Consider the following 13,656-nt stretch of genomic DNA (forward strand, 5'->3'; position numbering starts at 1 on the left):
AGTACTTGAAGGAGATTAAAAAGACATGAAAACTAAATACAATGTGTGTTCCTGAGTTAGATTCTGAATTGTATTCTTTTGCTTTCACCAGAAAGCCAAAGACATTGCCAACAAGTCTAACTCATTGGGATCTTACAGAATAGTGTAGAACTGCCCCGTAGGTTTCCTAGGCTATGAGTCTTTTCAGGAACAGAGAGCCATATCTGCCTCACGCAGAGAAACTAGGGGATTCCGACTGCTGACCTTTTTGTTTACCAGTCGTGTGCACAACCACTGGACCACCATATAGAAGAGTTGATGACATTTCAATAATGTCATTGATAGCCGTTCTTGTTAGGTACTATTGAGTTGATTCTGACTCATAGCATTCCCATGTATAACTGAATGAAATACAGCCCAGTTCTACACCATCTGCACAATCTCAGCTATGTTTGAGTCCACTGTTGAAGCCACTATGTCAGTACATCTCACTGAGGTCTTCTTTTTTGCCGACACTCTACTAAACATCATGCCCTTTTAAAGGAACTGGTCCCTTCTGATAACATGTCCAATAAAAGTCAGACAAAATCTCACCATCCTCACTTGTAAGGAGGATTCTATCTGTACTTCTGAGACAAATTTGTTCTTTGCCAACATCATGCTTCAGAGGTATCAGTTAAATCTTCCTTATTCATTGGACAGCTTTCACATGTATATGTGGAGATTTAAAATGCCATGGCTTGTGTCAGGTGCTCCTTAGTCCTCAGAGTGACCTCTGCTTTTTAACACTTTAAAGAGGTCTTTTGCAGCATGTTTTCCCAGTGGAACATGTAGTAGTTTGATTTCCTGACTGCTGCTTCCATGGGCATTGATTGTAGATTCAAGTAAAATGAAATCCTTGATAACTTCAGTATTTTCTCCCTTTACCATGATGTTGCTTATTGGTCCAGTTGTGAGAACCAGCAACAACAACATAGAAAATGTTTTTATTTGTTAATACAAGGAAATATTTAGCATTACAGGCATAATTCAGTTTCTTGTGCTTTGCTTTGTTGCACTTCACAGATACTGTATTTTTCACAAATTGAAGGTTGTGGCAACAGTGCATCAAACACGTTTATTGATGCTGTTTTCCCAACTGTGTGTGCTTACTTCATTTCATGTCTCTGTCACATTTCGATAATTCTCACAATATTTCAGACTTTTTTCATGATTTTATTGTACACTTAATAGTGTAAGTACTTTTACATGCACTGAGAAACTAAAAGAACTTGTTTGACTTTATTGTGTTACTTAACTTTATTGCTGTGGATTGGAACTGAGCCCATAATACCTCTAAGGTATGCTTGTAAGGGGGGCAGCATGTTTACACTTTATTCTTAAAAGGTCCAGAAAATAGGCTTACAGAGAAACAAAGACTAATAAAGCAAACATGGTAAAATGCTAACACTAATAATAATGGTGTGGTGCCGTGGTATAATGCACTGGATTGTAAGATGGGCTTGAACCGCAAGGTCAGTGGTTTAAACTCACCCCACCTAGTCCTTGGAAAGAAACCCTGTACAGGATTGCTATGAGTCAGAGCCTACTCGACAGCATTTAACAGCAGCAACAACAAATGAAAGACCATGCTCAGCATTTCTGAACCTAAAAGAACTGAAGGAAAAATACAAGCCTTAATTGCAACATTGAACGATTCTGTGGGCCAATTATTGAACGATGCAGAAAGCATCAAAAGAAGATGGGGGAAATACACAGAGCTCTGGTAGCGTAGTGGTTATGAATTGGGCTGCAAACCGCAAGGTCAGCAATTCAAAACTACCAGCTGCTCTGCGGAAGAAAGATGAGGCTTTCTGCTTCCGTAAAGATTTACAGCCTTGGAAACCCTGTCAGGGTCGCTATGGGTCGGAACCAACTCGACGGCACTTAACAACAACAACAGGCCGTGTCACAAATAGTATACTGTTGCTTTTTTTTTTTCTGACTCTGTGGGATAAAGTACTGGACCACAATGTTCGTTTGAACCACAAGGTAGGCGGTTCAAAATCGCCAGCTGTTCCTTGGAAACGCTATACAGGGTCACTGTGAGTTGAAACAAACTTGATGGCACCTAACAACAACGAGACTAAGTACTGGTGTGGCATTGTAGGATGACCACTGGACTGCTAGCCGCAAGATTGGCAGTTCAAATCTACCAGCCACTCCTTGGAAACTCTACACAGGGTCACTGTCAGTTGTAATATACCAGAGCTCTGGTAGCATTATGGTTACGAATCTGGCTGTTACCTCAGGGTCAGCAGTTCAAAACTACCAGCTGTTCCGCGGGAGAAAGATGAGGCTTTCTGCTCCCGTAAAGATTTACAGCCTCGGAAACCCTGTACAGGGTCGCTATGAGTCGGAACTGACTCCACGGCACATAACAACAACAACAACTAGTATTAAATATGAAACAAAACTCAGTAAACATCTTCGCACATTATTGAAGCCTTGCAGCGAGTTTATGGTAATGTTGCCCCACATAAAACAACAGTTTTTAGATGAATCAAGCATTTTAAGGAAGGCCGGGAAGATCTCAGAGATAAGCCAAGAGGTAAAACTATTAACCTTAATGAATGAAAAAACTGTGACTGAAGTCCAGATACTGGTGGAAGACCATAGAATTGCCATTTATGTGATAGCTATTGAACCTGGCATCTCACATGACTTGGTGTTTTCTATTAGAAGCGAACATCTTGGTCTCAGCAAACTTTCAGCTGAATGGGTGCCAAAAGTGTTGTGTGAAGAACAGCCTATTGAAAGAGGTGATCTTTCAATCAGGCTTTTAAGAAAAATGGAAGCTAATGAAGATGATTTTATGGAATGAAATGAAACAAGGACGAGTCTTAGATTTACGAAAACAATCCAGAGAGCACGGTCCAATAAAAACAGTGGCTTCTAAGTGGATCTGGTGGGCCAGTTAAATTCAAGACAAATAGTTAGCTCATCAGTTTACAGTGACTGTTTTCTAGAATCCTAAGAGGGCTGTCTTGAAAGATTTTGTCAAAGGACACAAGATAATCACAGGAGCATTGGTGAGAAAAAGCCAGCAAAGTTTTAACCGAGGATTCCCCCCACCCTTCATCACAGTGTACCTGCTCATTCTTGGAGGGGAGCAAGGACTGTTCTATGAAAATTTCATTGAGAAACCTTAGTTTACTCATCTTGCCTCCCTGGTCTTGACTCTTCAGACTTCTTTTTATGCCCCAAGAACACTTAAAAGGAACTTTTGGTTCCCTTGAGGATGCCAAAACTGCCTGTTTGATGTGGTGTATGTAAATTGAAGAGTACAGAATTTGGGGGGAAAGGATTACTGTTATTGTTAAGTGAGGTCAAGTCGGTTCTGGCTCATAGTGACCACGTATAGTGTTCCTAATGCTGTAAATCTTTTCATAAGGAGGAAGCCTCTTCTTTCTCCCAAGGAGTGGCTGGTAGGCTCAAATTGCTAACCCTGTGATTCTCAGTACAGTGTTTATCCTACAGAGACAAATGGAAGTATATAAATCTAGATGGGAGGATACTTACTTTGGTAAATGCATTTAGAAAATGTGAACATACTGACAGGCTATGGTTTAGAGATGATATATTTCTAAATCTGTAGTCTACAAATACACATACTATTTAACCTAGGAGAGTATCAATTTAAGAGCATTATTATACTTACGATTTTTAAATTTTATTTTTTATTAGAAAAAAAATGAAGTTATACATAGTTGCAATATTTATTTCACTGCTTAATATTGTTTTGTTTTTTAGACCATTGGAACTAGATTTTAAGTACGTAGTGAAAGTGTCGTCTTTGAAAAAGAGACTACCAGAAGCTGCCTTTCAAAAGCAGAATTACTTGGAGCAAAAAGGTGTGTGATGGTGGTACACGGCACACTACATGTCCTAGGCTTTGTTTGAGTTATTTTCAACACGCTTCCAAATATATATGGAGTACTACTCTGTCCTCTAGATTCGCTTTTAAGTCGGAATTAACTTGTTGGTAAGGGATTTGATTTGGTTATATTCTTCCAAATACACACTCCCCCCAAGAAATGTTTTGTCTTAAAAAACAAACAAACAAACAAAAAAAACACAACCACATTATATACACACACACAAACCAAACCAGTTGCCATCACGTCAATTCTGATTTTTGAGTAATTCATAAATTGTAAAATTTTGTGACTTTTGTGTTATTATAGTTCTAGGTCACTTAGAAACTGAAAGATAATTTTGTATAAGATGGTAGACTCATTTTAATGTAGAATACTGTTAAAACTACATACATTTTTGAGAGGAAACGCATACATATTCTTCTTAAAAGCAGTTATTTTTTTTACTAATTTATGAAGTTTTAAACTCAGAAGATAAAAAAGCGAAAAATATAAGAAGGAAATTCATGGAACATTGATATATGTGTTTTTTCACATATTTGTTGTTTTATTAATTTAATGCTTTTAGTGTAAATGTTAAGATTTGTTTTCAAATAATCTATAACTTTTTATTAAGGTGATTTATAGCCAAGAATATTGAAATATAATTTTTAGAAGTATTTTTTTAGTAGCTGTAGTTCTTTCATCTTTCTAATAGAATAAGTTGATTATAAAAGTATAATAGTATGTTTAAAATAAATATTGTGGGTTGTTGTTTTGTCTCTACAGTTTGTCACCAAGATATGTGCTTCAATTTATATGAGGTGGAGCTATCAAACAAACAAGGAGAAAAAATAGATAAACTCACAGAATACATTAAAAATGAAGAATTGGTAAGAAGCAGAATACTTTTTATTTTTCCTCAAATTAGAAATTGATATATAATAAGCTGGCTGCACTTAGATTGAATTATTTTAACTAAAAGGATTTTATTTGTTTAATATTGATTGACTACCAACATCTTTTCATCCTCTTTTTAATCTCAGTAGTCAGTTTATACTCCTAAGTATAAAAAACAATAACAAAATTTTTCTTAAATTCTCTTTCTCTTTTGTTTGGCAAAAGAATTGTATAGATCCCCAGGGGTTCTGTTATGTAGAATACCAGGGGAGAGTTACTTCTTCAAAAGTGACTTGCGTCATAACCTCTAGGTTTATAATGGAAGAAAGAGTTGCTTTTCCTATTTCTATGATATAGAAAGTAAGACACACTGAGAAGTATTTAAAGATCTATGGAATTCTCTCTGTTATATTAGCCAAGATTCCTCAGTGTAAGGCCAAGAACAGAATGGTGGAATCAGAGTTTCCTGCTCACTCTATAGTAAATTAACTCACCCTTAATTGTGTAGCGCTATGGGATAATGTGCTGGACTACAAAGCCCGTTTGATCCTCAAGGCCAGTGGCTCAAGCTCACCAGCCACTCCTCAGAAACCCTACATAGTATCGCTATGGATTGGATCCCACAACAACAATAACAACAAATGTAATGGCTGGAACTGCAGTTGCCTTGGCAGGGTCATTCCAAATGATTTCACCGGCCTTACACAACCCTCAAGTCAGATGTTCCCTGACCCCTGTCATGTTGTTGTTGTTGTTGTTGAGTGCCATAGAGTTGGTTTCTATTCATATTGACCCTGTATTGGACTTCAAGGAGGGGTTGAAGAGCTTGAACTGCTGATCTTGCAGTTCAAACCAACCTTGCAGTCCAGTGTATTAGCCCATGGCGCCATACCAGACTATGAAAATTTTTCCATTCTCCCTTCCCTCCCGTGGCCATATTGTTTCTTTTATTAAAAGAAAATGTTTTCTTGCTGTGACATTGGTCTCTTCAATATTTGTCCATTTGTGATTGTCTAATTTCACCTAAGAGTCCTGGTGTGGTACTATGGGTTATGCATTGGACTGCAAGGTCAGTTTGAACTGCAAGGTCGATGGTACAAGTTTGTCAGCTGCAACTCAGAAACCCTGTATAGGGTCGCTATGGGTCAGAACCGACTCGACAGTACTTAACAACAACAATTTCATTCCTTGTAGTGGCCTCCAGGTTCATCCATGTTGTGAGATGTTTAGCAGATTCATCATTATTCTTCAATGTTTGTGTAGTATTCCATTGTTGTATGTACCAAAGTTGTTTTACAATTCTTTTGTTGATGGACATTTAGGCTCTCTTCGTCTTTTCTTCTTCATATAATCCAGCTTCTTGATTATATGAATTATTTGCTCAACATACAGATTGAATAAATATGGTGAAAGACTACAACCCTGATGCACATTTTTCCCTGATGTTAAACTATTTAGCGTCCCCTTCGTCTTTTCGAACTACTGCCTCTGGATCTATGTATGAGTACAATTAAGTGTTCCAGATTACTCATTCTCTGCAATGTGGTCCATAGCTTGTCATGACCCACACAGTCAAAAGCCTTTGTATAATCAGTAAAGCACACCAATATCTTTCTGTTATTCTCTGCTTTTAGCCCAAATTCACGTGATGTCAGCAATAATATCCCTCATTCCACATCCTTTTCTGAATCCAGCTTGAACCTTTGGCAGTTCCCTGTAATTGTCCTGTTGTAGTTGTTTTTGAGTTGTCTTTAACCAAAATTTACTTGTATGTGATATTAATGATACTGTCCAGTGATTTCTACAATCTGTTGGGTAACCTCTCTTTGGAATGGGCACACATAGGGATTGCTTCCAATCAATTGGCAAACGAGGTATCTTCCAAATTTCATTAGTTTGTTGAAAGATATCAATTTGTATTCCGTTAAATCCAGGAGCTTGGTTTTTTTTGTCACTGCCTTTCACTGCACATTGGACTTCTTTCTTTAGTCCTGTTGGTTCTTGATCATATGCTACTTCTCAAAATGGTTGAACATCTACCATTTTGTTTTTATACACTGACTCTGTATTCCTTCCATTTTCTTTTGATACTTTCTGCATCACTCAATATTTTGCCCAAAAAATCCTTACCATAGCAAGTCAGATCTTGAATTTTTTCTCCGTTCTTTCAGGTTGAGAAATGCTGAGTGTGTCCTTCCCATTTCGTTTTCGAACTCCAGATCTTTACACATTTTATTATAATATTTGACATTGTCTTCTCAAACTACCTTTTGAAATTTTCTGTTCAGACCTTTTACCTGCTCATTTCTTCCATTTGCTTTAGCATCTCTTTCCTGGAGAACATGTTTAAGAGTTTCTTCTGACAACCATTTTGGGATTTTTCTTTCATCCTTGTCTTCTTAATAAACTTTTGCTTTCTTGTGACATTCTTGATGTCATCCCACATCTCTCTGGTTTTCAGTCATTAGTGTCTAATGCATGAAATCTGTTCTTTTGATAATCTCTAAATTCAGGTAAGATATGATCAAGGTCATATTTTGGCTCTTGCGGACTTGCTTTACTTTTCTTCAACTTCAGCTTGAACTTGCATATGAGCAATTGATTGTATGCTCCACAGTTTGCCCCTGGCTTTGTTTTCGCTGATGATATGGAGTGTTCCACTGTCTTTTTCCACAGATGTAGTCAATTTAACTTGTATGCATTTCATCTGGTGAAATCCACCTGTATTTTTTATGTTGTTTTAAAAAGTATTTGCAATGAAGAAATCAGTGGTCTTGCAAAATTCTGTCATGTCATCTCCAGCATCATTTCTGTCATCAAGGCCTAATTTTTCAACTACAGATCCTTTTTCATTTTCAACCTTTTCATTCTAGAAGTCACTAGTAACTATCAGTACATCTTGATTTCATGTTTGATCAATTTCAGATTGAAGAAGTTGGTAGAATTATCCAATTTCATCATCACTGGCTTTAGTAGTTGGTGCATGTTGTTATGTTACATGTAACATGTAAGTTAATTGTTAAGTGCCATCAGGTGAATTCCTGTGTAAAGTTTCCAAGGAGTAGCTGCAGAGTTTGAACTGACAGCCTTGCATTTCAAACTGATATCATGGTCGAGTTCTTATCCTACCTACAGTGCCACACCAGGACTCCAGTTGGTGCATCAATTTGAATAATAGTCGTATTAACTGGTCTTCCATGTAGGTATATGAATATTATCCTATCACAGACTGCATTATACTTCAAGGTATATCTTGAAATGTTCTTTTTAGTGAGGAATGGGACATCACTTCTCCTCAGTTTGTCATTCCCTGCATAGTAAACCATGTAATTGTGAGATTCACAATCTCAATACCAGTCCATGTCAGCTCACCAATACCTAAGGTATTGATATTTGTGTTCTATTTCATCTTTGACAACTCCCAAATTTTCCTAGATTAATACTTCATGTATTCCACATTATAATTATTAATGGATGTTTTCAGCTGTTTGTCTTCATTTTGAGTTGTGCCCATCAATAAATGAAGGTCCAAAAGGCTTTACTCCATTCATGTCATCAGAGTCAGCTCTTAAGTAGGCAGCTCTTCCCGTCATATTTGACTGCCTTCCAACCTGAAGGTTTCATCTTCCAGCCGGCACTGTATCTGACAGTATTGTGGTGCTATTCATAATGTTCCAGTAGTCAATATTTTGGTGCTTCATAAGGTTTTCAGTGGCTAATAATTCAGAAATAGTCTGCTTCTCCTCCTTCCCAGTCTGTCTTAATCTGGAACTTAGCTGAAATCTGTCCACCATGGGTGACTCTACCAGCATTCACAATATCGTTCCAGCATCACAGCAACATGCAAGAAAATCTTTATTTTCATCTTTTTTATATTGATTGAAGATGCATCAGTTTTCTTTGAGGTTACTCTGTAATCAATAATCTCTCCCTTTACCCCGATTTGTAACAATCTGTTTTATCTTGAAATCTACTTGATTTTAATTTCTGTTCATCTGCAAAGGCCCTAATTTTGTTGTCATATTTTTGTGACAGCTTTGTTCTTGATTGGCAGTTTTTTTTCTTTCAAAGTTTTGTATGTTGTTGTTGTGAAGTGCCGTCGAGTCGGTTCCGACCCATAGCGACCCTGTACAGGGTTTCCGAGGGTGTAAATCTTTACGGGAGTAGAAAGCCTCATCTTTCTCCCGCGGAGTGGCTGGTAGTTTCGAACTGCTGACCTTAAGGTTCGCAGCCCGATTCGTAACCACTACGCTACCAGAGTTTTGTATATGTCATCCCATTTCCTTCTTGCCTGCATTGCTTCTGTTGAGAAATCAGAGTTTAGCCTTACTGGTTCTCCTTTGTACGTAACTTTTTGTTTTCCCGAGTTGCTTTCCCCCACACCCCCCGAGTTGCTTTTAAGATTCTTTCCTTGTCTTTGGTTTTGGAGAGTTTAATTATAATATGTCTTGGTGATTTTCTTGAGGGATCTATCCTATTTGGGATGTGGTCAGCCTCTTGTATGCTTATCTTCTTGTCTTTCATGATTTTAGGGGTGTTTTCTTCCAGCAACTCTAAAACAATTTTCTCTGGGCTTTTTATTGTCTCTTCCTATTCTGGAATTCTGTTCCCTCGTAAATTATTTCTCTTCAAGGTGTCCCACATTACTCTTAGGCTTTTTTTGTTTTGTTTTGTTTTTTTCCAGTTTTTTATTGTTCTTCTAGCATAGAAATTTATCTTCAAGCCCACTAAATCAGGTTTCTGGTGCTTCAGTGTACTCCTTTACCCTTTCAATGTACTGTTCGTTTCAGAAATCTTATTATTAATTTTCTGGATTTCTAAATGCAAGTTTTGTATTGTTTCAAATTTTAATTAATTTTTCTTTTTGTTCTTGTAGTGTTTCCCAGAATTCTAAAGGTTTTTCTGTGTTTTCCTTGCTCCTCGATCTTTTTGTCTATCCTTTGAAGATACTTAAATGTCATACTTTTCAGTTCTCTTTGCATTAGTTCCATTACCTTTTATTCCTACGAGTCATGTTCTGTCTCAGCATCTTGATTGTTTTATTCATTCTCATTTGTTTCTTTGTGGTAGCTAAAATTTTCAGTTGTCTCTGGGACACTGTGGTGTTGTCATATTTGTATTCAGTTGATGATTGTGTAATGATTTGTTCTTAATCTCTCATGAGCTGTCTTCTATGGGTATAGTTAGAAAATGGGTGTGTTTGCACTGTTATCTGTTCACAGTTCCTGTTCCTCAACTTAGGGTGGGCTTGGCTGATGTTTTCTGCTGTCTGTCATTGCTCAGGTGTTTTAGGAACTGGTATTGGTTCTTGCCAAGTGGGTCGAGATGCAGAGGGTAAGGTTGTGATGGACTGTATGTACTGACAAAGTTTCTGTCTCCTGTCAGGTGGAAAAGAGGAGAATCCTCCACATAGCCACATACATACACACAAGAAAACAAAGCTGCATAAACAAAACAAGCCATCAACAATGAAAAGAGAAAATAATAATGGATAGAAATAAATGAAAACAGCAACCAAAGTAAAAGAGTATAATAACTAAAAAGAGAGAAAAGGGACAGAAAAATGAAGCCATAGATACAAAACCAAAAGAGAAAAGGAATAAATTTAAAAAATTTTTTTAAGAAAAGCCAGGGAAAGGGAAGATTAAAAGAGAAAGATAGTAGAGAGTTGTAAAGAAAGATCAAAAAGAACAAAAAAGAGGGCAAGTGAGATTCAGAAGGAGGATAAAATTCAAGGAAACTGAAATAGATGGAGAAGAAAGAATAAACAAATAAAGAGAATTTCCTTTTCCAACAAAATGGGGAAAAAACAAAAAAGCAGTGCAACTGTTGGATCCAGAGAAAAGAAGATTCTGGGTGGCTGTGGCCACCCAGTGTACTTAAAGGTAGGAGGGCTATGACAGTGGCGTTCCTGGCCCTAGATGGAGTTCCTATAGGCCTAGGTTTGTTATCTGTATTTAGGGCACTCAATATGGAAGTAATTCATTGAAGCCCTTGGTGGAGCTGGTTTAAGTATCTGTTGGGACCACACACAGGACAACTGAAGGGCAGGTGGCTGGTTATGAATGTGTCTGCTAGACGAATCCTTATCTGGTGGCTCTGCAGGTTTTGTAGGTCTGGAACCAACCCTGCCTGTATCCAGGCACTAAGGCAAGCCCAACAGGTACCCGCCTCACACTGGTGTGGTTCACAGTCATATTACTCCAAACTCACAGAGAGCAGGGTCTGTGCTGGAGATGGATGAGGCTGGAAGCTGGCGACACCTTTGGTAATCAGTGGAGCATTGGGGAAAAGAAGGAATAGCATGTTTCCCATTGCCTGTGTGAATCTGCTCTGCCAGGCTACGTACCACCTGTCAGCAAAGATGCTTACAAATGTTCAAGATGATCAGCCATTCACCAGTCAGTCTCACTCTGTCTCTGCTCAGCACCTTTCCCAGCAACCGTAGGATTGCTGTGTATCATAACTTAACTCAAGGGCACCTAACAATGGCAACAACATAGACTTTATTGTAACTGAATTTTTTTCTGTTTGAATCTTGCAGTTTATTTTTATTTTGGGTATATAGTCTCTTGAAATAGTGTACAATGGAAAATAGGACTGTTAACTTGCTTCATGATTTAGAATCACAGGACTTAATAGAAGACAGTTTTCTGGCAACTAGAGTTGTCATATATTAGAGACTTTGTATCTCCTGTTCCCTGGGGACAAATTCCTCTAGTTTCTTAGTTTCTGTAAATAGCATTTCAAGAGTTTTAACAGAAGACTGTTATAGATTGTAATGAGAGAGAAGAAGAATTAGTTTTCCTGTTCATTTCTTGTCCTGATATATAATTGTTTTCAGTTATTTCCTCTTGGGTATTGTAGGAAGGACTTATTTATGGCTGATATCTTCCAGTCTTTCCAGTTTCAAGATTCTGACACATATCTAGATTAATTCATATATGTAATTTGTCTTGAATTTGTGTTAGGTAAATGATTACAGAATGACTAATTGTAGTATGAAATTTTAACCTTCAAAAAAAGCAAATATGGCTTTTCTGATTAATTTGTTATGTAACTGAACACTAGTCTAAAAGGAATCCTTTCTGTTGTAGTTACTATATGTTTATGTAGCCTGAATAATTCCAGTATTATATGAGTGCTAAGCAATTTGTTGTTTCTGATATTGTTGTTAAGTGCCATCTAGTAAGTTCTGACCCATAGCAACCCTTTATAGGGTTTCCAAGGAATAGTTGATGAGCTTGAACTGCCAACATTGTGGTTCAAACTGACTTTGCAGTCCAGCACATTAACTAACCCATAGCGCCACATTGAGACAAAATTCCCCTCATTCCCATGAACATTTCAAACTTTTTTTTTTTTCCCACTTTCTGTGAATTCAAAATTCCATTAAAGGAATGTTTTAGGAGAAGAGGGATTAAAGAATCTATTTTCATACATGTGTTTGTTTGTTTTTTTTGTCTCTTTCTAATACTTAAGGCTATAATCAAATGTTTAGAAGATGGAGGGTTTTTCATTGTTCTTACATCATCAGCCTTAATATCAGATATAGGTAAGGACAAACTTTATTGAAAACAGTATATATTTTCAGTATGCTTTTTTGTTTTTGTATAAAATCAGCAACCTTAATCTGTCTTCTTCTGATTCTCATTCTTTATAGATTTTGAAGATAAACAAAATGGTCTACATGGGTTGCATTTGTTCCATTCATCCACATCAGCAGGTAAAAGATACACTTCACTGAGTCTGTTGGATATTTTTCAGTCCTCATTTTACTGGACTTCTCAGTAGCCTATGACACTGTTAACTGTTTCCTTCCTCTTAAATCATTCTTTTCTCTTAACCTGCTTTCCCTTGACTTAGCCTTTCCTCTAAACTTCAGACCCATATATACAATTATTTACTGGAATTGTTGTTAAGTTCTGCTGAGTCCATTCTGACTCATAGAGACCCTGTGTAGAATTTCCAAGGAGCAGCTGGTGGGTTTGAACTGCCACCTTGAGGTTCAAATTGACCTTGGGGTCCAGTGCATTATCTTGTAGCGCCTGGCATTAGCACTTACATATCTCAAGTGTGCCTCAAGTTCAGCATGTTCAAAACCAAATTTATGATATTTCTGCAAAAATCTGGCTTCTTCCTTGATTATTCTCAATCACTGTGACTAGCCTTGCTATCCAAGCCAGAATTCTAGGACTTACTCTTTTTTTTCCCCTCCAGATTTGCTTTATGTAACTGTTGTTATTCTGAAGTGCTGTCGACTCAGTTCTGACCCATAGCAACCCTGTGTAGGGTTTCTTAGGAGCAGCTGGTAAGCTTGAACTGCTGACCTTGCAGATCAAACGGCTTTGCAATCTGGTGCATTAACCCACAGAGCCACACTCCTTATGTAATTGGGTGGATATAAATAAATCAACAGAAACTTAAGCAAGATACATGTAACAATTTAACAGAACCTGATCATCTAATTTCTTTCAACTTTTATCAATTTCATCTTTAAATCTTACCATCACTGGGCTTATAAGAAAATTAACCAATATATAACCTCAGCCAAATGTCAAATCTTTAAAAAGTACTTATGATAATATTAATTCATCTGCTATGTGATTATGAAGAATCTTCAAGATACTTGTATTTTAAATGTAGAAAAACGATGAGTCAAATATTTAACTCAATATAAAATAGTCAATAAGAAATGCTTCTGATTTTTTTGTTAGGTTAAGACTGCTTCTCCTTTTGCTAATGATTTTTTCGCTGTAGTATCTATCACACTGAACGAGTAAGTCACTTTTGAGTACATAAGGAAAAATAAACACATGCTAAATGGATAAAACATTACTACTACATCTTTACTACACAACTCCTACCAAAAACACTTCAG

At 37.1% G+C, this 13,656-nt stretch overlaps 1 protein-coding gene across 1 annotated transcript in view; it reads left to right on the forward strand.

Moving 5' to 3' along the window:
- The window catches only part of FAM208B (family with sequence similarity 208, member B), a 120,477-nt gene that overhangs the window by 68,569 nt on the left and 38,252 nt on the right, over positions 1–13,656 (forward strand). The window contains exons 8-11 of the mRNA XM_006862790.1: positions 3,772–3,872; positions 4,665–4,768; positions 12,258–12,330; positions 12,439–12,501. Of these exons, the coding sequence (XP_006862852.1) occupies positions 3,772–3,872; positions 4,665–4,768; positions 12,258–12,330; positions 12,439–12,501 (341 nt within the window). The remainder of the gene's footprint in view (positions 1–3,771; positions 3,873–4,664; positions 4,769–12,257; positions 12,331–12,438; positions 12,502–13,656) is intronic.

Source organism: Chrysochloris asiatica, unplaced genomic scaffold, assembly GCF_000296735.1.
Source record: "Chrysochloris asiatica unplaced genomic scaffold, ChrAsi1.0 scaffold00050, whole genome shotgun sequence".
In the NCBI taxonomy this organism is placed as follows: Eukaryota; Metazoa; Chordata; class Mammalia; order Afrosoricida; family Chrysochloridae; genus Chrysochloris; species Chrysochloris asiatica.